Source organism: Melanostigma gelatinosum (genome assembly GCF_949748355.1).
Source record: "Melanostigma gelatinosum genome assembly, chromosome: 8".
In the NCBI taxonomy this organism is placed as follows: Eukaryota; Metazoa; Chordata; class Actinopteri; order Perciformes; family Zoarcidae; genus Melanostigma; species Melanostigma gelatinosum.
In genome coordinates, this window is record NC_136641.1 from 26325246 (window position 1) to 26350551 (window position 25306).

The 25306-nt window shown below is 43.5% G+C and overlaps 2 protein-coding genes across 14 annotated transcripts in view; one reads left to right on the forward strand and one right to left on the reverse strand.

The window, feature by feature from the left end:
* The window catches only part of samhd1 (SAM domain and HD domain 1), a 9494-nt gene extending 1858 nt beyond the window's left edge, over positions 1–7636 (reverse strand). Inside the window, exons 1-14 of one of the 2 annotated variants that reach the window (XM_079274295.1) lie at positions 7354–7636; positions 7175–7241; positions 6511–6583; positions 5785–5945; positions 5077–5192; positions 4898–4968; positions 4138–4296; positions 3864–3964; positions 3666–3774; positions 3360–3451; positions 3137–3252; positions 1028–1167; positions 274–372; positions 40–144 (exon numbers count right to left, since the gene is read on the reverse strand). In XM_079274295.1, the coding sequence (XP_079130421.1) occupies positions 40–144; positions 274–372; positions 1028–1167; positions 3137–3252; positions 3360–3451; positions 3666–3774; positions 3864–3964; positions 4138–4296; positions 4898–4968; positions 5077–5192; positions 5785–5945; positions 6511–6583; positions 7175–7241; positions 7354–7534 (1590 nt within the window). In that variant the 5' untranslated portion in view covers positions 7535–7636. Of the gene's footprint in view, positions 1–39; positions 145–273; positions 373–1027; positions 1168–3136; positions 3253–3359; positions 3452–3665; positions 3775–3863; positions 3968–4137; positions 4297–4897; positions 4969–5076; positions 5193–5784; positions 5946–6510; positions 6584–7174; positions 7242–7353 lie in introns of both variants that reach the window. The other variant, XM_079274294.1, reaches the window with a different exon arrangement.
* A 1301-nt stretch (positions 7637–8937) lies between these two features.
* The window catches only part of LOC306781046 (deoxynucleoside triphosphate triphosphohydrolase SAMHD1-like), a 34291-nt gene continuing 17922 nt past the window's right edge, over positions 8938–25306 (forward strand). For 3 of the 12 annotated variants that reach the window (XM_079273684.1, XM_079273688.1, XM_079273689.1), the window contains exons 1-11: positions 8939–9040; positions 10012–10303; positions 10515–10580; positions 13602–13654; positions 13855–13874; positions 14671–14831; positions 15058–15173; positions 16093–16214; positions 22178–22288; positions 22382–22497; positions 22597–22705. In XM_079273684.1, coding sequence (XP_079129810.1) covers positions 10098–10303; positions 10515–10580; positions 13602–13654; positions 13855–13874; positions 14671–14831; positions 15058–15173; positions 16093–16214; positions 22178–22288; positions 22382–22497; positions 22597–22705 — 1080 coding nt within the window. In that variant the 5' untranslated portion in view covers positions 8939–9040; positions 10012–10097. Of the gene's footprint in view, positions 9041–10011; positions 10304–10348; positions 10431–10514; positions 10581–11018; positions 13337–13503; positions 13655–13854; positions 13875–14670; positions 14832–15057; positions 15174–16092; positions 16215–22177; positions 22289–22381; positions 22498–22596; positions 22706–25306 lie in introns of those variants that run through there. The other 9 variants (XM_079273692.1, XM_079273687.1, XM_079273694.1 and 6 more) reach the window with 9 other exon arrangements.

Sequence of the window (25306 nt, forward strand, 5' to 3'; positions counted from 1 at the left end):
CTGAGGTTTGGATTGTGCGGCCTTGTGTTCGGTGCTGACCTGGTTCTTGCGTATCCGGATGGCTTTGTTTGGGTCGTCCTTGCAGTAGAAACGCACACTGTTGATGGGGTTCTTCGCCTTCATCCCATAGTCCATATCGATGACCTAAAGGAGTTTATAAAACATCAAGGCGTCAAGGCGTTCGCTTACAATAGAGCGAAAATGTAATAAAGTATGAAAAATAAAGCACATGGACTGCATTAGATCCTAAAGTAATTTGATTAAAAAGCTCACGTTGACGATGAAGTCCTCCGGCTGCAGACCGACGACGTCCTGGGCGCCGCTCTGAGGGACGGATCGAGCCAGAGAGGCCTCCCAGCTCTGAATCCTCTCCTATTGGAGGAGACAGCAGGAAGAGGAGGAGTCAACAGACGTGGCAGACATAGCAGGAGATTTGATGTTTGGATTTCTAGTAAAATTTTATATAAAAACAAAAAATATATATATATATATATATATATATATAAAATTTATATAAAAATATATATATATTTATTTATTTATATATATAAAAAATTTAGCTTTCTGATCTGATATATATATATAAAATAAATAAAAAAAAAATATATATATATATATATAAAAAAAAAAATATATATATATATATATATATATATAAATAAATAAAAAATATATATACACACACACGATGAGCAACCTCTTAGCTCAAATATTAGATTTGTAGGCATTTCTTTGTTTTTTAAATCCAATTAAAATATTTAGTATTTTTGTAGTTTAACTAAATGCATCAGGAAGCTCATTAGCTCCATCAAAACATAAACAACGGGTCAGAAATGATTAGGCAACTGAAAAGGCATCGTCTGTTTATCGCTAACAATAAATGATTGAGCAAACATGCCAAACATTTGCTGCTTCCAGCTTCTCAAAAGTGAAAAATATTATTGAGTTTTAAAATCGAACAAGTTTGAAATCGTCGCCTCCATGAAAAGCAGACGTGCGTTTCTCACACACACACACACACACACACCCGGGTGACCCGCATGGGTTCGTCTGCCTGGGTTTGGCCGAGACACTTGTAGAGGCGTCGACACACGACGTTGCGTAGAATCTCCCTCGAGTCCTTCAGCGCCGCGGAGGAGGAGTTGAGTATTTGTTCAAAGACATTATCTAAATAAATAAAAAGGACAAACAGAGTCAGCGAGGGAAGCAAACAAAGACGACACTGTCACTACAGTTCATCCGTTTTTGAATGATTTATTTCATGGACTTTTAAAGGTTAAGGTTCTAATCTACGGCGATGCACTCAGCTGTGGTATCACTCGAGACCCCTACGGGTTAAGACCACCGGTAGTCAGCAGGCGGTCAGTGGCAGAATAAAAGTTCTTTTGAGAGTGTGAGTCACCGCGACGGGTCCTTGAGCATGCAGCCTGAACGAACACCCAAAAACATTACGCAGTTTGCTGCAGCAGAATGCGAGACTAGCCGTGGACGGACACAGAGGCGCACACTCACTCACACCACGTGCACATGATCCTCCTGATCATGTGGAGATATTATTAAAAGTGAAAAATATACACAGAAGTCAAACTGGGTTTAGAGCAGGGATTGAAATAGTTTGTGCCTTAAAGTACTCTTATAAAGTACTGTTATAAAGTACTATTGTAAAGTACTATTATAAAGTACTGTTATAAAGTACTATTGTAAAATACTGTTTTAAAGTACTGTTATAAAGTACTATTATAAAGTACTACTATAAAGTACTGTTATAAAGTACTACTGTAAAGTACTATTGTAAAGTACTATTATAAAGTACTGTTATAAAGTACTACTGTAAAGTACTGTTATAAAGTACTACTGTAAAGTACTATTGTAAAGTACTATTATAAAGTACTGTTATAAAGTACTATTATAAAGTACTACTATAAAGTACTGTTATAAAGTACTACTGTAAAGTACTATTGTAAAGTACCATTATAAAGTACTGTTATAAAGTACTATTGTAAAATACTATTATAAAGTACTGTTATAAAGTACTGTTATAAAGTACTACGATAAAGTACTATTATAAAGTACTATTCTCTGTATGTAGTTCAGGAGAGATACAAATGAAGAATGAAATCATTCATTTTGGAGCGCCACACAGAATGATGCGATTGCGTGATAAATCAGTGACTTATTGGAGGTTCGGGGTTAGAAGGCATGTTTTGATTCAAAGCTCCGTTCCACAACATTATTTGTTCGTGTTTCATCAGAGAAGCATTTGAAAACAAACACTTCGATCCTTCGTCCAGCGGCTCCCACATCGTGCCGACTGCCAGCTGTGCTAGAACTCTAGATCATAAAACTCACAAAATATAACTTTTAGATTTCCATGATCACGTTTTTCATGCAGACTTTTTTTTTTTTTTGGCCGCCGTTTCAAAAATCATTTCAACGCTCTGAAGTCAGTAAAGCATCAAAACTTCTAAATGTTAACCTTTTACTTTGTTATAGTAACTTATAGGGTGTTTGTCTCATAAAAACACACAATTCAAATGATAAGAAAATAAGATTGTATTTTTATGGATTAAATTAAATCTAGTCATTAGTAGATTTAACGACGTATTATTAGTTTGTGTAAACAGCTCATAATTCATCTCTAATATCTATTTACATTCATGTGAAATCATCTCCTTCAAACAGCACGATGTGTAGTTACATTTCTCTCCAACACTACATTTTACAGACGGCATGTGAACACATCATGATGACGCCATAAAGCACCTTCAGCCAGTACTCATGTTCACTGAGCAGAGCCTGAAGGCATCATAATGCACCTTCAGCCAGTACTCATGTTCACAGAGCAGAGCCTGAAGGCATCATAATGCACCTTCAGCCAGTACTCATGTTCACAGAGCAGAGCCTGAAGGCATCATAATGTACCTTCAGCCAGTACTCATGTTCACTGAGCAGAGCCTGAAGGCATCATAATGTACCTTCAGCCAGTACTCATGTTCACGGAGCAGAGCCTGAAGGCATCATAATGGAACTGAAGCGCGGAAGTACACTTGATGTTGAAACTACAGGAATGATGATCATGTGTCCTGCCCACTCCTCCCTGTGTCTTCATGTTAAAGACACAGTGGCGTCTACAGACCCGTCAGCTTGGTGTAGGCCTCCATGTCATCGATGGCTGTGGAGAGAGTGAACGTCTTCCCTCCAGAGCCTTGGATCTGGATGTGCTCGTCCGCTTTCAAAAAGGCCTCAGTGATCCTGAATAATCACATCATCACGCTTTAAAACATTCTGCTGCATAACATCCAAGAGAGGAAACCGTGAAGCAAAGACAGCGAGCCGCATCGGAGCGATCAGCCACTCACATGGTCTCTATGATGTTGCCCACTTTGTGCTGGTAGGCTCTCCTGTGGAGGCAGTTCCTCATGTGGAACATGTCGTACAGATTGCTCACCTCCTGTTGAAAGGGTTACACCAGAGTAGAGCTTGTATTTAGACGGCGCACGTTGTATTTATGGTTCATTTGTTCGGGAAAGAATCAATATGCAGACAAACTGAGGATAGCTGTCCCACATGTTGATCGGGGGATGCAGTTCAATCTCAACGACGGGTTTTGGGGTTCAGAGGGTTAAAAGCTGATAAAACAAAACCAGAAGGAACAAAGTCGGCACCTTGTCTCTAGTGCAGATGTTCTTCTGCCCGTCCACCTCACACACTCTGGCAAACTGCAGGAAGCGGCGATAGTCAAAGTTGTTCTGGATGCCGAGGTGGTGGGCGTCCCTGAGAATGAAGCAACGGTGACCGACGGCTAGTTCAACTCAACGGATCAACATCAATATTCAGTGTAGGATTCGGGAAACAAGCCCCACCTGGCAAAGTAGTCCCACTTGTCCACATCGATGCCATTTCTTTTGTTGGCCACGATTTCATAGAGGAAGGACTTGTCTTCTGGACGGCCTTTGTACGGCCACTGCTGAGATGAGAGACAACAGTCCTCATCAAAACCTGCTTTATAGTCAAAGTGTCAATGTGATCAGTTTTGTGGATCTCTGATCGATTAACTCGTTCATTTCCCTGCTCAGGGAGAACAGGAACCTGAATGATGCTACGGACGTATTTCACACACGTAGAACCGGCTTCTACCTTCTGGCCTGGAGCTGCGGCCGTGACCGGCGGTCCGCCGATCTGCTCCTTGATGAAGTCCAGGTCCTCGGGCAGCACCAGGCCGTGCTGCTCCATCACCGGCTTCAGCCCGTTGTCAGCCACCAGGTAGTCAAACATGTCGAGAGAGGCCTTCTCATGCTGCGACACAAGAACACACTCGCGTTATTAACATGGGACAAGCTTTAACGCTAAATGTTTCCAGCATCCGACTCCCAGATGATTGTGATGCAAACGGAGTCTTTATGTTGCAGCGACGACATCACACAGCAATGAAAATAACCTCCTGAGTGAGTGACGGAGAGACCTCGAGGCCGTTCTTACTCAAACATAGGCCGCAGTCATCGTCTGTCTGACTTGTCCGGTTGGTCACGTTTTTTTTTTGCAACATCTTACAAAAACAGTCGCCAACTTCAGTCCGCTTTGAGTTGCGTGTTCAAACCGAGCTGAGGTGAGACGCTCCCTTTTAAAACGTGTAAATCCAGTTCAGTGGACATGCAGGTCTGGGCTGGTACAACAATGCAGGACTTATGAATCAAAAGGTATTTGTTCGCGTCTCTTTGACTGCCAAATAACTTTCTGGTGAATCACAACGCTGGTTTGAAACCGCAGAGAGCACATGAGGGAGGAAACCGGAAGAGACTTTCCAACTGCAAGGAAGAAACTAATGGAAGCACAAGCGGCGATCCATAAAGGTCCTCTGTTCAGGGCCGAGATGAATATGAATCACATCGTTTCTTACCTTCCAGGTAATCCCTGGCCGTGCTTTGGGCATGAACATCCCGTCGAACATGTGGGAGAAGGGCCCGTGTCCTGGAGAGGAAGGGGGATGCAATGAACACAGAATCGCTTCCGCTCTCGCTCGCAGACGGCGGCTTAAGAGGTGAAACCCTGAAACCCGCGAGGACCTGCAGCACTCACCCAGGTCGTGGCAGAGCCCAGCGATCTGCACACAGAGGATGTCTCTGCGAGAGATGAGCAGCTCCGGCTGCCTCTGGTTCAGAGCTTCAACAAGTCGTCCTGCGAGGTAACTGACTCTGTAGCAGAAGAACACAATGAAACACGACGCATGAATAACGTCATACAGAGAAGACCTGATGTAACATTTGGTAATACACTTCCTACGTTCGTCTTTTTTAAACTGGTTACGGTTGTTCAGGAGTTCTTGCAATGACACAATTTGCTGAAAGTTATCTTCAAACCAACAGAAAAGCACCACTTCAAACCCTGTGTTTAGCAGTTTCTTGGAAATAAAGTCATTCAGAATGAAAAAGCAATCAAATGTACCAACAGACTAAAGAAATCTGAGTCGACGAAGCCAATGAGGAGGCAGCTCTCTCACGGTCAGCCGTGTGCTTTTCTTTTGTTACGTTTCGTACCTGAAACCGGAAGATGGAAAATTTCAACTGGGAAAATTCGGACCTCAAAACATAGTACGTCGTATTCGTCAGCCATCTTTTATTACACTTCTGTTTGTCACTTTGCCGACTCGGTGTCTGGCCTTTTATTGGACCCTAAAGAGGACATCGTGGCTTTATGACTGTAGTTAACAGCAGAGCGATGTTGGGTCACGATGGCTCTTTGTAAACGCCGGGCAGTAACCGCCGCGCCCATCGCAGGAGGACGTACCCGATGGAGTGTTCGAAGCGGTTGTGGGATGCTCCAGGAAAAACAAAGTAGACCCCGCCGAGCTGCTTGATGTTTCGGAGCCTCTGGAACTGCGGTGTGTCGATGATTCTGACGAGGAGAGGATGCACCTCCACGTGGCCGTGGATGGGATCATTAAACACCTGCAAGAAGACAGCACAACAAGCAGCTAAGAGACTGATTTATATCAAGAGATGCCCCTAAAACCCGGTTCTAAACTCGGAGTATCGAGTGAGACGACCTCATCTCAAACGTCCTCTCTCTCCTTCTCTTTGTCTCCTTCTCTTTGTCTCTCTGTCTCCTCTCAGCGTGAGACTCGCATCATGATCAGAGAACTCTGGTCGTCTCAAACACAATGAAAGCCTCACAACATGTGACCAACAAGCAGAACATCAGTCTGTCTGTGGAGCAGCCGTCGGGTAACGGCAGTGATGTCATACGGTAGTGATGTCACACTGAGTTTGATCAGAAGAACAGGATCATCAATGAGCGATGATCACTGAGATCATTGTTTAGCTGATGTTAGAACTTATTGTGCTCATGAAAGACTTTTTGTTTACATACAAGAGTAATAAAGCAATGAGGATTATTTTCGTTGTTAAGAAACAAAACAATCTTCCCGTCCTTGTGGTTTATCTCACAAGTTCCTCTCCTTGGTTCCGTTATGTCTTCCTCAGCGCTGTGGCCCTGAACGTGTGACGCCGTTACCTTGTTCGGCAGTGCTTCTGTCGGCCACAGCTTCCTGAGGCTGTGTTGAACTCGCAGACGGTCACCGCGGAACCTGGACGTCAAACCATCACAAAAACAAAAGGAGACAGAAAACTCAGGTGAGGACATTAAAGCAACCCCCAGTTAGGATTATCACACGGCGTTGTCCTTCTTTGTCACGGTTGTCGGTCTCATTTATTCCTACCCACAATGCACTAGGTCATTCTTCACAAATTCACACAGCTCGGTGTAGTTCTGTCCCACTGTCAAATCATCATGTTTCAGGACTCTCTCACAGACATTTTGAGCTCTTTATGACAACTTCCCATAAGTCTGGCTTTGCAGACTCTGCCCAAGGGGATTACCCACAATTCACAGCGTTGTGACATTAAACACAGGAGTTACCAGTGGAAGCTTGGAGACAAAAAGGTAAACACAGAGGACGAGACATGGATGTTCAGCCTGACACAGAAACACTGAGGATTAAGAGTGGTACATTAAAAACAGATGTATTCATCACAAAATGTTGTTGAAGCAAAAACGAGTAAATAGATTATTTGGCAATGACCTCATCTTATCAGGAAAGATCCTGGAAGACTTTGAATCAGAAGAGTATAAAGCATAAATACTCGCAATTGTACAGAAGTTTCATGGGGACACTCACTGCAAACCCATCTCCTCCAGATCAGCATCCCTGAGGTACCACAGCCCGACCCCGGTGATCTTTTGCGCTGCACAACAGAGAAGAAAATCATAATTCATGTTTGGGTTTAATATGTCACAGCAGTGCCAAACAGGGAAATATAAACAAAGCACCAAAAACAACGGCCTATTTATCCAAACCTCTAAATGTATCTTCCAAATCTCCGAGACCTTCTGCTCGCAGGTACCGACACGTTTGCTCCACTCCCCATCGCATGTAGTCAGACTCCTGCAGCCGGGGCTCCGACACTCTCTTCTCCGGCGTTTTGAAGCTGTCATCGGCGGTCAAAACCGCCTCCAACGGTCGTTTTCTGCTCTCCATGTTGGACCGTAGAACGGGCGGGAGGTTCGGGGTTAAACGGCTGAATTACAGCCGGTAATGTTCCCAAAAGGTCGACCCCTCCAAAAACAAACAGCTGATCGGACCGCCCTGCAAAAAAGACACCGAATTAGTGAAAAATGCCCGGGTTTTCTTTCTACGCCAGGGTGTGACGATACTTCCGGTGACTGTTTTTTCTAAATAAAACACGACAGGCGAAGTGTGTACAATATTCAAACGGTGAGAGACAAATTAATTGCCCTAAATACCAGTAACACTCACACAAGACCAACACGTACAGTTCTTCCTAACTAAATCGTTGTGGTTGTGATATTTGCTGCATATTTGTATTATTGGACATTAATCACAATGTTTTATTTGCTTCAACCCCTGATCAGAAAATGAATCAAAAGTTGATGATGAGCTCCATTAAACGCTAACCTGCACTCTATTGAATAGGTGGACATATTTAAAGATTTTATTTCACAAGTAAATCAACTTACTTCCGGTTTTTACTTGCTTGTTTAAATTGAACTTGACGCAGGTCGCTTCCTATTGGCTGGCACAAGGAGGGCGGAGCCACAAGCAGCGGAGCGAATGACGTCAGTTGAATCCACTCGTCATCTTGACAGTCCTGCTTCTGTGGAAGAACAGCTGTGAGGCGTTCAAGGTATGCTGAATGAATAGTGTTGAGCAAATTTGAAGTGTAACGTTATTATGATGTGTTCAAATGTAACTTTTGAAAGAAACAAAAATCAGTTTTGAAGGAGAAGTTTTCACAGCAATATAAAATATCTATTGAAGAGAAAACTATGACTTGTTTAACTTCCTAACACTAGATCTAAGCAGCTTTATTGTTGTTTTTAATCAAAGCAAGTATTTAAATAGAAACACAATTATCTAGTCATTTAAATGTTGCGTTTTATGCAAATAACCACAATAGATGAAGATAACAAAGTAAATGGATAACATTTAGAATTATGAAATAAATAATAAAATAAAGTCAAAGAACCATAATAAAACCTTGTTCACAAAATTTGAACAAAGCATAAATATGTCTTTTCAAATGTCCCTTGACTTTACCATCATGCTGCAATAAAGTCTAAGATCAAATTAAAACTGCTTGGTAGACCATTGGGTGAGGAAAGAATTTCATGTCCTGTTATATGTATTTCTCCAGTTTTATTTGTGTGTCAGCAAAAGTGCTCGCATTTGTTTGAAGTAGTATTAGTTTCGTACAGATTCTCATGTGACTCTGGAAAGGTTCCTTGTGTATCAAGGAATTACACATCAAACGGAACCAAATTCAGGCCAGACTACTCGGCCTTGTTAGAAGTATACGTTGTAACAACTTCATCTAATTTAAGTGTTGTCATAATCTGTTTCTCTGATTCTGCGGACAAAACCAAGAGGGAGCACAGTGCTTGAAAAATATGAAGAAACTGGGACGTTGTGTGGAACGAGGAAGATAGTTAACATTCTGGCAACACACATGGGTGAGACTGAAGGGTAAGTTTCTTAAAACCACGGTATAGATAGGACTGTAAGGATGAGCGAAATTGGAAAGATAAAACGAATACAGAAGTAGTTGGCATATCGGTAAAAGTACCAAGCAGCACTGTTCTTTGATGTCTGTGAACATCATTTACCTCTTAGTGGGATTATCACGTCTCTGTTCTCTACTCGTCTCAAACCTTCCTCATTCGTGTCCGTAACCGTAACGTTAAGCTCCGACTGCCACCTCTTTACAACACGTTTAGAATCTTTAATCATCACAAGTAAGCAAAGACATTTACAGAAATCCTCCCACAATAGACGGCGGGTCTTTATGGGAGAATTACCGCGACGTCTCTCAATCCTTCCCTCAATGGCCTCTCTTTGGCGTTTGAGCTGCTGAATAATAGATTTGAATTTCATCCGACCCCCCGAATAACAAATTCATTTTACAGATACATCTCGTCTTCTAAATGTTGCCTGACATCGTAGGATAGTTATGTCTTAACTTTCTCTTAACATGCTGTAATGCCGTTAGAGTCAGGCGGACACGTTGGCCTCTGGTGATTGGTTAGCGAGAAATCGAACCCCCTACCTCAGTACCTCAATCTGTAAGAGTAGAGGCAATGTCACACCGAGGATGGCAACGGAGTGAAAGGAGTTTACATTCTGTCTATCAGTCAAGGGTGGGGCAGTGATACGCGTCTCAGCAGCCTGAGGGAGTCGGATAAGAACCCGCTGCTCTTATCCGACTCCCTCAGGCTGCGAAAGAAAACGCAGAAGATCCGCACAGCTCAGGCCTTGGACCATCTGGTTCTGTTTCTCAAGGACACTGGGCTACAATAAAAATGACATATTGTCACCGAAGAGAATATTAAGACGCAACTTGATATGTAAACGGATAAGTTTGGAAACGATGACGTAGAGACCCACGTTTGCTACTTGATTGGTTGTTAGTCACGTCGTGTCCTTCCCTGATTCGTCAGGCCCCGATCACGTGACCACCACCCGGAAGATCACAAACAGTCTTGACGACCGATCGACTACCAGGTGAATTCAACATGGACAACTGATGACAGGTGTTGCTGACCTTGTTGTCTTCACTAGCAGCTGTTGTGCAGTTCAATTCTGCAGTTTTGTGGAGGAAGCAGTTGCGAGCGGCGTGTCCAGCGGCGTTCTCAGCCCTGTTCTCAGCAAACAGACAACGAACCCGAGGAAACGAGGGACAGACGTGTGTCGACTACATTTATTGACCCATAATCTCGTAAACGTTCATGTGTAAGTGTTCATTGTAACATGAAATGTGTCTGTTTGAGTTTATAGAGGAAGATTTTAAGAAATCAAGCACGACCTTTCATTACTGACAAAGCGTCGGCTGAAACAGTGTTTAGCATAAATGAGCCACGTGAGTCGTTTTGCACCAAATTAACCAACGAGGACCGTTACAGTTATCTCAGCGAGAGTCCAACGGAACATTCTGGTTTTGCAGGGTTTCTACTCGTCCTGGAAAACAGTTCACCAATTTTCCAGCCTTGGAAAACTGTAAGGATTGCAGGTACGTGAACCAAAAAGCACGAGCTGGAGACAAACATACAAGTACAGTTTTCTTTACTAGTGTTGAGGCAGGGTCAAAACCGGGAGGTCAGTCAAGAAGGCGAACAAATCCAATAAGGGGCAGGCAAACATCCAACGTCTAATCAACAGGCAGAGCAGGAACGATGGAACGATAGATAGAGAGATAGATAGAGAGATAGAGCGATAGAGAGCTTGAATGAGACACACAAGACAATCTGTCAGGGAACAAGGGCCTAAATAGTGAGTGACTAATGAGGGAATGGGCTGCAGGTGAGATGGGCGTGGAAGACCAGGTGAGGGGAATCAGTGATGATAGGGTGTGAATGGCAGGACCTGAAATGACAGGAGAGTGAAATAAACAAGCAGGCAGGATGAAAACAAACCAATATGAAGTAATATGAAGTAATAAGAATGGGAATTCATGACAGAAAACATATGAAAATGTCCTGGAAAACTGTTTCAACATTATCTTCCAATGAACGACTGGTCTTTTCATCATTCCACATGAGATGGTAGTGAATAGACCAGAGTATTGAACAGACTGCTGTGGTTTTATGTGATGGAAAGCACTTCAGACGACACCCATTAGGAGACAATGGAACAGGCTGCTCTTCATTATGTTATGGAAACACTGAACACACCCAAGTCACATGGCAGCACGTACATACAGGTTGGATGACATTACAAGTTAAAGTCACTGTGAGGAACCTTTAACTGGTGCTGAACCAGTCTCAGTGTAGTCCTGATCCTCTATGAACCAGTCTCAGTGTAGTCCTGATCCTCTATGAACCAGTCTCAGTGTAGTCCTGATCCTCTATGAACCAGTCTCAGTGTAGTCCTGATCCTCTATGAACCAGTCTCAGTGTAGTCCTGATCCTCTATGAACCAGTCTCAGTGTAGTCCTGATCCTCTATATGAACCAGTCTCAGTGTAGTCCTGATCCTCTATGAACCAGTCTCAGTGTAGTCCTGATCCTCTATGAACCAGTCTCAGTGTAGTCCTGATCCTCTATGAACCAGTCTCAGTGTAGTCCTGATCCTCTATGAACCAGTCTCAGTGTAGTCCTGATCCTCTCTATGAACCAGTCTCAGTGTAGTCCTGATCCTCTATGAACCAGTCTCCGTGTAGTCCTGATCCTCTCTATGAACCAGTCTCAGTCTAGTCCTGATCCTCTATGAACCAGTCTCAGTGTAGTCCTGATCCTCTATGAACCATTCTCAGTGTAGTCCTGATCCTCTATGAACCATTCTCAGTGTAGTCCTGATCCTCTATGAACCAGTCTCAGTGTAGTCCTGATCCTCTATGAACCAGTCTCAGTGTAGTCCTGATCCTCTCTATGAACCAGTCTCAGTGTAGTCCTGATCCTCTATGAACCAGTCTCCGTGTAGTCCTGATCCTCTCTATGAACCAGTCTCAGTCTAGTCCTGATCCTCTATGAACCAGTCTCAGTGTAGTCCTGATCCTCTATGAACCATTCTCAGTGTAGTCCTGATCCTCTATGAACCAGTCTCAGTGTAGTCCTGATCCTCTATGAACCATTCTCAGTGTAGTCCTGATCCTCTATGAACCAGTCTCAGTGTAGTCCTGATCCTGTATATGAACCAGTCTCAGTGTAGTCCTGATCCTCTATATGAACCAGTCTCAGTGTAGTCCTGATCCTGTATATGAACCAGTCTCAGTGTAGTCCTGATCCTCTATATGAACCAGTCTCAGTGTAGTCCTGATCCTCTATGAACCAGTCTCAGTGTAGTCCTGATCCTCTATGAACCAGTCTCAGTGTAGTCCTGATCCTCTATGAACCAGTCTCAGTGTAGTCCTGATCCCCTATGAACCAGTCTCAGTGTAGTCCTGATCCTCTCTATGAACCAGTCTCAGTGTAGTCCTGATCCTCTATGAACCAGTCTCAGTGTAGTCCTGATCCTGTATATGAACCAGTCTCAGTGTAGTCCTGATCCTCTACAGACCTCCATCAGTACAGAGACCCTCAGAGAGAAGATGGTCTGTTTCTATAGAGTTGTTCTTGATGCTCGTCATCGGAGCCACCGGGTCGGATTCTGTTGAAACCAGATGAACTCATGCAGGTTCACCAGAACCTCCTTCAGCTCAGACTCAGATAAAAAATAACAGTGATATAAATAACAACCTCATATCTTGACGTCCCTACCTGAACACTGGTGCAGGTGTTATGCAGTTATTCCACGAGTGAACTTTGAACACCGACTTGTTGACGTGTTCTTGTCGTCCATCGTTCTTATTTTACGCTGTAAGAGTTAAAACACTTTCAGTGTTTATGACTTCTTACAAAAGTGATGATTTAGCACTTTCACTGTGGTTCCCATATAAAACTCTGAGTGTTTTTAAACTAAAAAGCAAAGTCGTGTGTAAGACGCCAGGGTCAGTGAGTGAACCTACACAACCACCAAGTCAAGATGTCTGTCTGTTTACTGTCTGTTGTTCAATCCATTGCCAGTCTTTGGAGGAAGATGTTGGTATGAAATGAAGAAGCAGCTGTTCACTCATCACAGGGAGCGTCAACAACGCACTCGGTGCGTGCAGTCTTTGTTCTCCTTGGTCCTACCAGGTGCACGATGAAAATGAAACACGCCATGAATATTCAAATAAAGGCCTGTGTTGATCTGAGTGTCAGGTGAACAGCATCAACGATTAAACTTGTTCACTGATGACACATTGGGTGGTTTTCTACTGGCACCACCATCAATGTCCAGACATTTATCTGTAAGTTCCTGTTCATCAACCTCTTCCTGTTTGGTTAGTTGTTCTAAAATGTTTTCGATGTCTAATTATCTCAAATATGTTCGCTATGAGGGCAGTGAGCTATCTGATAGGTGTGGTGGAAATATAAAAGCCAGCTGTTGTTCAAGCCCTGGGTGTGTTCACTGCAGGTCTGCTGTCATCAGCTCTTTAAACGTCCTCGTATCATATTGTTTCTGCGACGAGCAAAACTTTGGTTAGACACATAAATAACCTGTGAACGCTTCAGAAGAAGAAGAAGAAGAAGAAGAAGAAGACATCGTGGACAGAGACTGGCACAGGGTGAGTGCTCCTTTGTGAAACAAGATTGCAATGTTTAAAATGATAACAATCCAGAATAGAAGGAAGTGTGAACTAAACTAAAATCTCTAATTTATTCAACAACATCCACCTCACTGGATTTCTTTCAGCTTTCACAACTGGCCTTTCTCTCTCCAGCTCGTTCCCTAATATGTTCTTCTGTTTTTTCCCATTTTCTACAGAGACCATGACGACCCACAAGGTAACACATCATGTGTTTATCCGTACATTACACCACATGTTCAGTGCTGGAGAGATGAGGGAAACCAAACAGAGCAACGCTGAAGAGCTTGTAGAACAAACAGTGAAGGAGAGTGTAAGATGCCAGGGTCAGCGACTAAACCTGCACAAAGTCAAGACTATGTGGTTACTGTTATTGTTGAATCCATTGACTCTTCAGCAAAATAAAAAAAAAGAAAGAATGAAGATGAGGAAGATTGCAGTGTGAAACAAATGACAAGAAGAACGGGCGTATTTTACCGTCAGTCTTTTGGGTCAAAAACAGACGAGTTGTGTCCAACGTTTGCTCTGTTTTGTCGTGCCAGGTGCTCAATGATCCCACGGACGTGTTTTTAAGTCATTCCTCTGAAGCTTCATGGGCTCTTTGGGCCTCGTGCAACAACATTTTCATATTCCGGTGTCACGTGAAAATGATAGAATAATGTTTTGAGTGAAGAATCTCTTTTAATCTTGTGATACCACGATACATGACATCGCCCACCCGCATCGTATCCTGCTGCTCAACCTTTTATAACTTAAGACCCACTTCTGATAATCACAATAATTCCACTTTGCCAAACAAATGAGAAATAAACGAAACATGACAACAAAAAGAAAGAACATTAAACAGGGATGTAAGTATGTTATGCTGCTGTCAGCTGATGAATAACTAATATTCTGCTGATGCTTTCAGAGCTCTCAGGATAACGGGGTCTGGTTCTACTGGTTCTCTTCTGGATGATAACTTGACTGGGTTTTGCTTCTGTGTGTTCTGCCAGGTGTTTAATGATCCCATCCACGGCACGGTGGAGTTACCCCCTCTACTCGTCAAAATCATAGACACACCTCAATTCCAGAGACTGCGCTACCTCAAGCAGCTCGGAGGGGTCTACTTTGTTTACCCTGGAGCATCACACAACCGCTTTGAACACTCGATTGGGTAAGTCTGTTTCTCATCAGATCGTTTGATGTCTTAAGGGAATCACACTGCTAGTTGAGCAAAGACTGGTTTGCAGTGAAGAACACAATACAATCAATAGAACCAAAGTGAACACACAGCATACCTTGGGCTAGAACAAAGGTTCGTACTTTCAGCTTTGCAGCAGGATACTTGTGCGGTAATTGTGTGATGAGTTTGTTGCTGTGTGTTGTGTGTGGGGATAAAGGGTGGCGCACTTGGCAGGAGAGCTTGTTAAAGCTCTGAAAACAAGGCAGCCGGAACTCGGCATCAACGACAGAGACGTCCTTTGTGTGCAGATTGCTGGTCTTTGCCATGACCTGGGTGAGTGATACACACCTTCTCACTGTTACATCTAATGCATGAAGGCTGGTCCCCAATGAAGGCAGACAATACAAATACATTCACATGTACACTTTCAAGTGAACCATTTCACAATCTGTTTCTCTCAACCAATCACAGCCCACCCTCACCTCCAGAGGTTGATTTAAACATGACTCCCTCCTCACCGATCCGTTCTACACCGATGCTGTTACAGACCATACTGCTGGCAAAGCTTTGGCTCCTCCACCCTTCTTTAGTTCAGAGTTCACTCCGTGTTTTGCCTTAGTAGAGTAGAATCCAGGGAGCATTTTAAGAGCGGAGCCACCAGCACCAAGTCTAACTGTATTTCCATTTGTTGCAATAAATGGTTAAGAATCTATGACGAGTGTTCCTGACTGAACAGTTCCTGCAGATCATCTTGGTTAAATGCTTAACATGCTTTAATGTGAATGAAATGTTTTCAGCAAGTGTGATAATCACTGAACTATACGGAGAGGGCGCACAGTGAGCAGTAAATATCTGAGATCTTATTCTCATCGTCACTCTGAGTCATCACTAACAGGTGAAGTAAGATATTTCTGGAAGACTCAGTAGAGGAGTACGGCTTGACTACCGGGATGTTGTTGCTTTAATGAAAGTAATGATGTGAAATGTTGGATTTAGATTAATAGTAAACAACAATAACAGCTGATGGGAGCAGATTACAAAAAAGAAGAATTACTTTAATCATTGAGGGGAAATAATTGTTTTCCCTTTCATGTTATTCACACACACACACACACACACACACACACACACACACACACACACACACACACACACACACGTTCCTGTGAAAATGAATAACCCAACACCAAATCCGTTGGTGTTGTTAAATCTGTTTTTGCAAATTAACTCTTATTTATTCATGCATATCTAGGACATGGGCCTTTTTCCTATCTGTTTGAAAAGTTCATCAACAAAGTACGTGCAGAAAAGCAGTTGAAGGATTTGAAGGATTTGAAGGATTTGAAGGAATGGAAGGAGTTGGAGGATTGGAAGGTAAGAAACCACTAAATAACCGTTGAAATCGCATCGTTGAGCCAAAGGAGTCGAGCTCACTCGGGAGAGCAGTGGGATTCTGGGTCTCTGTTGTCGATGGTTCAGTGTTGGTGTTTCTTAATTCTCAGTGACTTCAAGAACAACAAGTTCAAGTTATAAAATAAAATAAAATAAAATGCTGCCTGTTTCATAAATGAAGGCCTGGAGGGAAATCTCCTCAAGGTTTCCTCCTTGTTTGTTATATTGTCATTTCCAGTAAATATCACAGAATATGTTTTCTGTATAAAAAGTACAAACAGAGGAGGAAGATAGCACATAGTACAACTCTGCACTCTTCAAAGTGGTTCAGTCTCCAGTCTGATCTGGAGCGCACAGCTGATTGGTGGTTTGTTGACATGACGTAACGCATAGTGTCTCTCTCTTAGTCCATGCTACTCCGTTTCCATTTGAAAACACATATGTTTTGCTACGTTTACACTGATTTGAACATCGAAAACAGAGGAGTTTGAAAACGCTCCCAAAGACAGATAGGTTTGGAAATTCCGAGATTGCGTATTCGTGTGGACTGTCCTTCCCTGATTCGTCACGTCTATCACGTGACTCACAATCAAAAACATTGATTACCGATCGATTACCAGAGCCCCATTCCTCATACGTGGTTCAACTAAGTCGATCAAATGTCCTGTTAGCCAGCTGAAATTAACCCGATGATTGATGTCAGGCTATCTCGGTTCCTGCAAGGCTGATCCTCTCAAACAGTCTCGTTAATTCGAACCAGACGATCTGGATCAGGACGATTGCGCGTGCTCGTCCCACTTCAAAAGGGGGAAGCGTCGATCACCGAAACCATGATCTTCTAACAGTACAATGTCAAGTAAAGTCAAAGAAAGAGCCGCTTTTTACTCCGCTGACGAGCAGGAGATGATCATGAACGCATATGAGGATTTCAAGACCATAATCACGGCAAAATATAACACCACCACCGCTGCGAGGACGAGACAGGAAGCACGGCAACACATCACAGACGAGTTAAATGCGTCAGTGTTGGAAATGTATCAGTTCATTTGAATGCCTCATCACCCCAACCAACCAGATTACATGTCTTTAATGTGCTGCTGGCAGTAGACTTCATGATGCATCATCCAATGAGATCTATAGCGACAATAATGATCTCAACTCTTCAGAATAAGTAGATAAAAACAAGCCCAACGAGGATCTAACTGATACTCATTAATATGAGGATATATGTACTGTATGCCCTTATGTATCATGTAGCCTACTATATATATATGTGTGTATATACATGTATGTGTAGATTACCATATAGAACTAGTTTGAATATGTGTGTGTGAGAATCTGTGTATGGGCGGATCAGTATGTATGTAATATTATTCATAATCAGAAATTCAATCAACTGAAGCAGTGAAGGCAAGGCAAGTTTATTTGTACAGCACATTTCAACAACAAGGTAATTCAAAGTGCTTCACATAAAACCATTAAAAGCATAAAGGCAAAAGAAAAGGAGATTTCAAAAACAATTAAGAACATTCATTAAAACATTAAAAAAAAGTGTAAGAAATAAAATACAGTAGTAAAATGCAGAAATGCAGGAAATTGATTAATATATTAATTGAATGTGGTTCAATTAAAGGCAGCAGCAAACATCTTCAATCTTGATTTAAAGGAGCTGAGGGTCTCAGCAGACCTGCAGCTTTCTGGGACTTTGTTCCAGATATGTGGAGCAGAAAAAGTGAACGCTGGTTCTCCATGTTTAGTTCTGACTCTGGGAACAGATAGTAGACCGGTCCCAGACGACCTGAGGGGTCGGGATGGTTCATAAGGTAGCAGCAGATCAGAGATGTATTTTGGCCCTAAACCATTCAGTGCTTTGTAAACCAACAGCAGGATTTTAAAGTCAATTCTTTGTTGGAAAAGTGAAGATAAATAGTGTGTGATTCTCTCTATTCTTATCATGAGTCCACCTTAATCACGTTCTACAATAATGATGTGCTGGTGTACTAATAACAGTCATATCATTATGAGTGCTTTAACTCTCATGTATGCAACCAGCCATCAAGAGGACATGGGAGCAAGTACACACTACCGGTAAGTGTAGCGTTAGACATTCCTGCAGCTATCTCCGTTATTACAGTCACCAAAGTGGTGAGCTAGTAGCTCCTAGTAGCTAGCATTCACGGGAGAAAAAGAGAGCAGGCCGCCATGTCTCTTTGGTCTGGGAACTCACTGACCGTTTATTTTGCGCATGCGTACAACAGCACCCCAGTGCACACAGGCACACATCCTCCCACGTGACATCACTGCACAGGCCACTCAACATGGCTTTGCTACTCATATAAGGAATATGCTCAACACTAAGAACGCACACATTACTCAGAATGCTGAGTCAATACAATATGTGCCATGGTAATGTATTGAACACATCCATGAGTTTATTAAGCGCCAAATGAACTTTACGAACAGCACGGCATGCAACGGCTTTCCCCATGTTCTCCGCATCGCCGACACTGTACAACAACGCAGCACTCGCACAACAGCTCAAGGCTGCATCCAGTCTGAGACAGTCAGTGCTCGGCTGCAGCGTGTGGTGTTCAATGTACGGCTCGAGAAGCTCTGTAAATAAATGATTTCTTGTGGGCAGAATGGATAGCGCTCGTATAGGAAGTCATCATGATGCGATAACGGATCTTGGCGATGTGGAAGAAGTCTCTCCCTATAAAACGCTGATTCAACTAATATCCTTCATCAGTGGATCTCTGAGGAAGGGAGCTGCACATTAATGCAATAGAGGCTTCTTAGTTTGCTCAGCTGGTTTTAAGGATCACCGTGTGTCTCACTTTACATGCATTTCATCAACTCCCGTATAATCCCCGGTATATGCACAAGCGCATTAGACTATCGTATGTGACAGGAGCTGCCATGTTTTCCGGGGGAGTGACCAGTTAATCCAGCTACCTTCAGTTAGCCTGCGCTGGAGCAGGTTCAAGCTTATGGATGTGTTGCCATGGTGATTTTGCCAAACTTGCGTCGTGGAACCGAAAAGCCTGATTTATGTAATCTTATCCTGAAAATTATCCAGCCAACTCAGTTAGCCACGTACGAGGAACGGGGCCCAGATTAATTGAACATGGACAACTGATTACAGGCGATGCTGACCTTGTTGTCTTTACTAGCAGCTGTTCAGTTAAATTCTGCATTACTGGAGAGGAAGCAGCTGTTGATGGAGCGATTAGTGAGCGGCGTGAGCTACGAGTGAGAACAGTGAGTCATATTTTTTTTTAACTAAGCAACCAATCTACTTCTGGTTTACATCGACACGTGCCCAGTGTACGTAAATAGTCACGTGATATTCGTTTCCAGACGTTTTAGTGTGGACAGAGATCATTTTGAAAACAATGCTGAAACGCTGTGTGGACGGAGAAAACGGAGAAGTGTGGATGTAGCCTTACATTACCGTCATTTATTTATCCCTCGTTCAGCCAGACGTGACGTTACATTTCACATTCAATATATTGATTAAGTGACGTTATGCGACTCCAGTCTTGCGGTGCATTTAGTGCGCACGCAGATAGTAGTGATTTTTTTTTTACTTCACAATCAAATACAAAATTTCATGTTGAGGACAGAAATTAGTGGCAGCGCAGCAATCACAGGCAGTCAGTTCTGCAGGTTTTTAATGAAACAAACCTCAACAAACACAAAACAACAGAAAACGTAGCTCAGTCCAGAGCTCGATCAGTTAACTATACAAACTAAACTATATCAGCCGGGCCGCTAGCCAACTTACCGGGCTTAATCTCCTTCTACCGGGCTTAAGACACTCTTCTCCTCTCGTCGTCTCTTTTTCTGCTCCGTCTCCCTCCTTGCCTTTTGTTCCCCTCCCTGATGAGGAGATCAGGATCATGTGTGTCTCTTCCCACACCTGATCTTAATGCTCTCCTGAAGGAGTGGGTGGAGCCTTCTGGCTGGAATGTAGATGCCAGCCACTACCCTGCTCCTCAGGCCCTTACACCCCCCCCCCCCCCCCTTCAGTTCTGGCCTTGAAGGGGCGACCATTGGCCATAGGGCGTGTCTTCGGGACAGGGCATCTGCATTCCCATGCTTGGCTCCCGATCTGTGAACGATAGAGAAGTTAAACTCCTGCAAAGAGATGAACCATCTCCCTACCTTTGCATTGGTGTCTTTTTTATTGGCCATCCAGACCAGGGCAGCATGGTCAGTCACCAGAGTGAAGTGGCGTCCCCAGAGGTAATAACGAAGTCGCTCTAGTGCCCATTTTATGGCGGGAGCTTCCTTTTCCACAGTGACATATCCTTGTTCCCCTGTGTTGAGCTTCCGACTGATATAGATTATGGGATGCGCATCACCTTGAACTTCCTGGGAGAGTACTGCCCCTATGCATGCCATTGATGCATCAGTCTGGACAATCATCTCCCGGCTGAAGTCTGTGGTCAACAATACTGGCTGTGAACTGAGGGCCCCCTTCAGGCCCTGAAAGACCTGTTCTGCTTCTTCTGTGCACTTAAGTGGCTGTGAGGCTCTGGTCAAGTCTGTGAGGGGAGACGCTACAGCAGAGAAGTTTGGGATGAAGCGAGCATAGTATGAGGTCAGACCTAAAAATGTCTTTACCTGGGCCATTGTGGATGGACGTGGCCAGCCCTGGATCGCCTGGACCTTGCGGTCTTATAGCCTCACATTGCCCCTACCAATAGTGTAGCCCAGATATTCGGCTTCTTCCAGACAAAGCTTGCACTTTTTCGGGTTTGTTGTCAAGCCGGACTTGCGGAGAGCTTCCAGGACTGCTGCCAGCCTTACCAGATGACTGTCCCAGGAGTCACTGTGAATCACCACATCATTTATGTACGCAGCTGCATACTCCCGATGCAGCTTCAATACCCTGTCCATCAGTCTCTGGAACGTGGCTGGGGCTCCATGCAGACTCTTGAGGTTTCCGCCAGGGGTACCTGCCAGTATCCCTTTGTCAGGTCCAGGGTGCTGATAAAACGGGCTTCCCCGAGGCAGTCAATCAGCTCATCTACGCCGGGCATAGGATAAGCATCAAACTTTCATTTCCTAAAGTCATTACAAAACCGGTTGTTGTCTGGTTTAGGGACCAGGACAACCGGGCTGGTCCACTCACTGTCGGATTTTTCCATCACCCCTAGAGCCAACATTTTCTGGACCTCTTGCTCAATAGCTGCCTTTCTTGCTTCGGGTATCCTGTAGGGGCGCAATTTTACCTTCTGGCCTGGTTCTGTGTTAATGTGATGTTCCATCAAGGATGTGCGCCCAGGTTGTGCAGAGAACACATCCAAATTCTGCTGACTGGTCATTTTCTTGGCCTCATATGGTAGAGATCGAATGTATTTGTCCATCATAATCCTCTCCAAGACACACCAAGTTTCTCTGGGTCAGATGTCAGCCAAGCTTTGGTTACCCGGCCAAGGTCATACATTTGAGCCCTGGCTGGCAATTCTGGTTTAAATCTCCAGTCATGGAACACTGGGCTCTTGCTGCTGAACTGTAGCCGTACCTTGCCAGCATTTCCTTCTTCAAGACTGCGTATTCCTTGGACTGGTCTGTAGGGAGGTCGAGGTATGCCTGCTGTGCCGGACTGAGTAGGAAGGGACCGACCAGATCTGCCCAATCGTCGGTGATTAATCGCAAAAGAAATCATGCAATTAAAAATTGTAATCGTTGCCCAGCACTAGTTCTGACACAAAAGTTGGGACATATTTATATTAGATGGTTTTTTCAAAACATCAATATTTATGCTATCAAATTACATCAAACATGGCAGTGGAAATGGATGTTATCATGATATTTGTATTTAATAAACGTCAGCAGTATAATTTAAAAACAAACCGTGGCGCAATGAAAATGCAGAAAACCTTGCAACACCGGAATTTCTGCCATCACAACTAACGAATCTGTGTATCTTGCAGCATGAGGAAGCCACTCTAAAAATGTTTGACGACATTGTGGTGAAATGTGAACTCAACAAGGTGCTGCAGCCCGAAGACCTGACATTCATCAGAGAGATGATTAAAGGACAGGTGTGTCTGAGTGAATTGTGTGTAATTAGTCAGTTATCATCATCATGGCTACAGCAGCCGTTATAATGCCACTGCTGTCTGTCATCTCTGCAGCGACCTGAAGACACTAACCCACCTAAAGGCCATCCAAAAAAAAAGTTCTTCCTCTATGAAATCGTGGTCAACAAAAGAAATGGCGTTGATGTGAACACGTTTGACTACCTTGCCAGGTGGGGCTTGTTGAACGGCGACTGTAGATGAACTACAACATATTATCTTAACGTAAGAAACATACTCATTTCATATTTCCTCACTCTGTCTCTTCTCAGGGACGCCCACCACCTGGGCATCAAGACCAACTTTGACCATCTGCGCTTCATCAAGTTTGCCAGAGTGTGTGAGGTGGACGGAAAATGGCAAATCTGCACAAGAGACAAGGTGCTGACTTTGCAATTTCTTCTTTTTCGATCAGTTTTTAAAACAAACTATTTCAGGGTCCAACAATAATGCTGCGTTCACACCGGTCGCGTTGATTTTTTGACGCACTGCAAAAAAGCGTCCAACGCACTGCAAAAAATCGTCCAACGCGCCGCCGGTCGTGTTCACACCGGTCGCCGCAAAATCTCGTAGCGCCGGAGAGGGGGCGTGGTTTATCGACTGGAAGCCGTTCACCTGGCCGTCATTTCTTTCCGCTGTCAACCGTGAAAGGAATAAGGACAATTGCTGCTCTGTACGTGTTGTGGAAGTCCCTCAAACATCGGAAAGCCAAACGCCGTCATGTCTGGTTCATAATATTGTTCAGAGGAGCTCCGTGGATTGTATCGAGCTGTATTCACTGTGTCTAGTAAGCCACCGGTCGCTGTTTACTACAGCTGTAGGAACACAAAATAAACTGATTTGGCTGTGATTCAACGGCAATAAACCGACAAAAAGGGACTCCGAAATAACTACGTAATGATGCCGATTTGTACTTGTCTTCTCCGACAAAAAGGGACTCCGAAATAACTACGTAATGATGCCGATTTGTACTCGTCTTCTCCGACAAAAAGGGACTCCGAAATAACTACGTAATGATGCCGATTTGTACTTGTCTTCTCCGACAAAAAGGGACTCCGAAATAACTACGTAATGATGCCGATTTGTACTCGTCTTCTCCGACAAAAAGGGACTCCGAAATAACTACATAATGATGGTGATTTGTAGGCTACTTGTCTTCTCAATGGAGCTCTGATGGATCGGTGCTAGGCTATGCTAACATCGTAGCAGCTCCACCAGCACTCAATAACGTCACGTAGACGTAAATACGGCAGCGTCTATTCATTGTTTGTACCGTATGGTTTACACACACACATGTATACACATAGTTTGGTCCGGTCTCTGTTGATATGAGGTATCGTAGCGCTCTGGGTGAACACAGACGGCTACAGGATTTATTTCCTGATTCAACAACGGCAGGAAGTCAGTGATGACAGGGGGAGCAACTCAACGCTGATAGGCTATCGCGCCACAGCGTCACCCGATTATGTCGCTGAAGTTGAAAAATTTCAACTCGCGCGTTGGTGATTTTGCGGCGTCCAACGCGTCCACCGCGTCCACCGCACTGCAATAACGCGTCCAACGCGCCGCGGGATCGCAAAATCGCGGCGGGCCAGTCTCATCGCGTCTGTGCATAGACTTTGTATGTAATCTCGACGCGCGTCAAAAAATCAACGCGACCGGTGTGAACGCACCATTAGGATTGCCCGATGAGCTGCGTTACTACGATGTCACAATATGATCATTTAATATCACAATTATGAGAGAAAATATGAATGTGTTTTACGGTTTGAATTATTATTAACCAGAATATTTCCAACCAGCCTGTAGCTAATGAACTAAGATATGAATAATCAACCTTTTCCCTTTACTTTGTTGAAGTCATCCTTACTGGTTATTTACATAAAAACACAATTCAAATGATTAGGAAATATTTATATTTTTATTGATAAAAACATCGAGTCATTAGTAGTTTTAATGATTTATTATAAGCTGTTTAGATCAAGTGAGAGGAAGTTAAACGGGTCATAATTCATCTTTAATATCTATTTTATATTGCTGTGAAACATCTTCAAACAACTGGATTCATTTGTTCAAGTTTCTCACCAAAACTACATGTTACTGGATTACATTTGAACACATCATATCATTTACTTTGGTTAAATGTTTACTGAATGGCGCTTGAACGCACCACAAAGTGTTCTGTTAGCTGCCAACGTTACGAGCTTTCCTCTCGATTCAACACTTCATAAGAGAAGTGACCAGAAAGCATCAATGTGAATCTTCCAGATCGCATCAATAGATCTCTTCATCTAGGCCGGCAACGATTGTCACGAAAACATTTTTTTCACACCATGAAATTAGGAATAACGCAAAATTCACGTATTTGCGCGAGTTGAAATTTCCAGCTTGGCCGAGAAATTTGCTATCAGCTTATTTGCTAAAAGCCTATCAGCGCTGAGATGACCTCCTGTCATCACTGACGTCATGCTGCTGTTGAATCAGGAAACAAATACTGTGGCCGTCTGTGTTCACCCAGAGCTCTACGACACCTCATATTAGTGGAGAGCGGACCAAAGTATGTGTATAAATGTGTGTGTGTAAACTATATGGAACAAACAACGCTGTCGTATTTACGCCTGTGTGATGTTATGTTGAGTGTTGATGGAGCTGCTACAATGTTAGCTTAGCATAGCACCGATCGATCCGATCTCCATTCAGAAAACAAGCAGTGGCGGGCCGTGCATTTTATACCTGAGCCTTCACTGCCGTCTTACCACCTAATAACCTAATGATGGCGCCACAGCTACGGTTATTTGTTTCTCAGTGTGTAACATCACGTATTTGTTTTAAACCGTTCGGTACGAGGCTTACGAACCGAACAATAATACTGGTGCATTTGGAAAATGCAGAAGCTTAAATTGTGGTAAATATAACGTTTTCTGTCTGTCTATTTAGTTGCCGGGTCAGCGTCGGACCCGGCAAAGGCAAAGGAATTTGTTG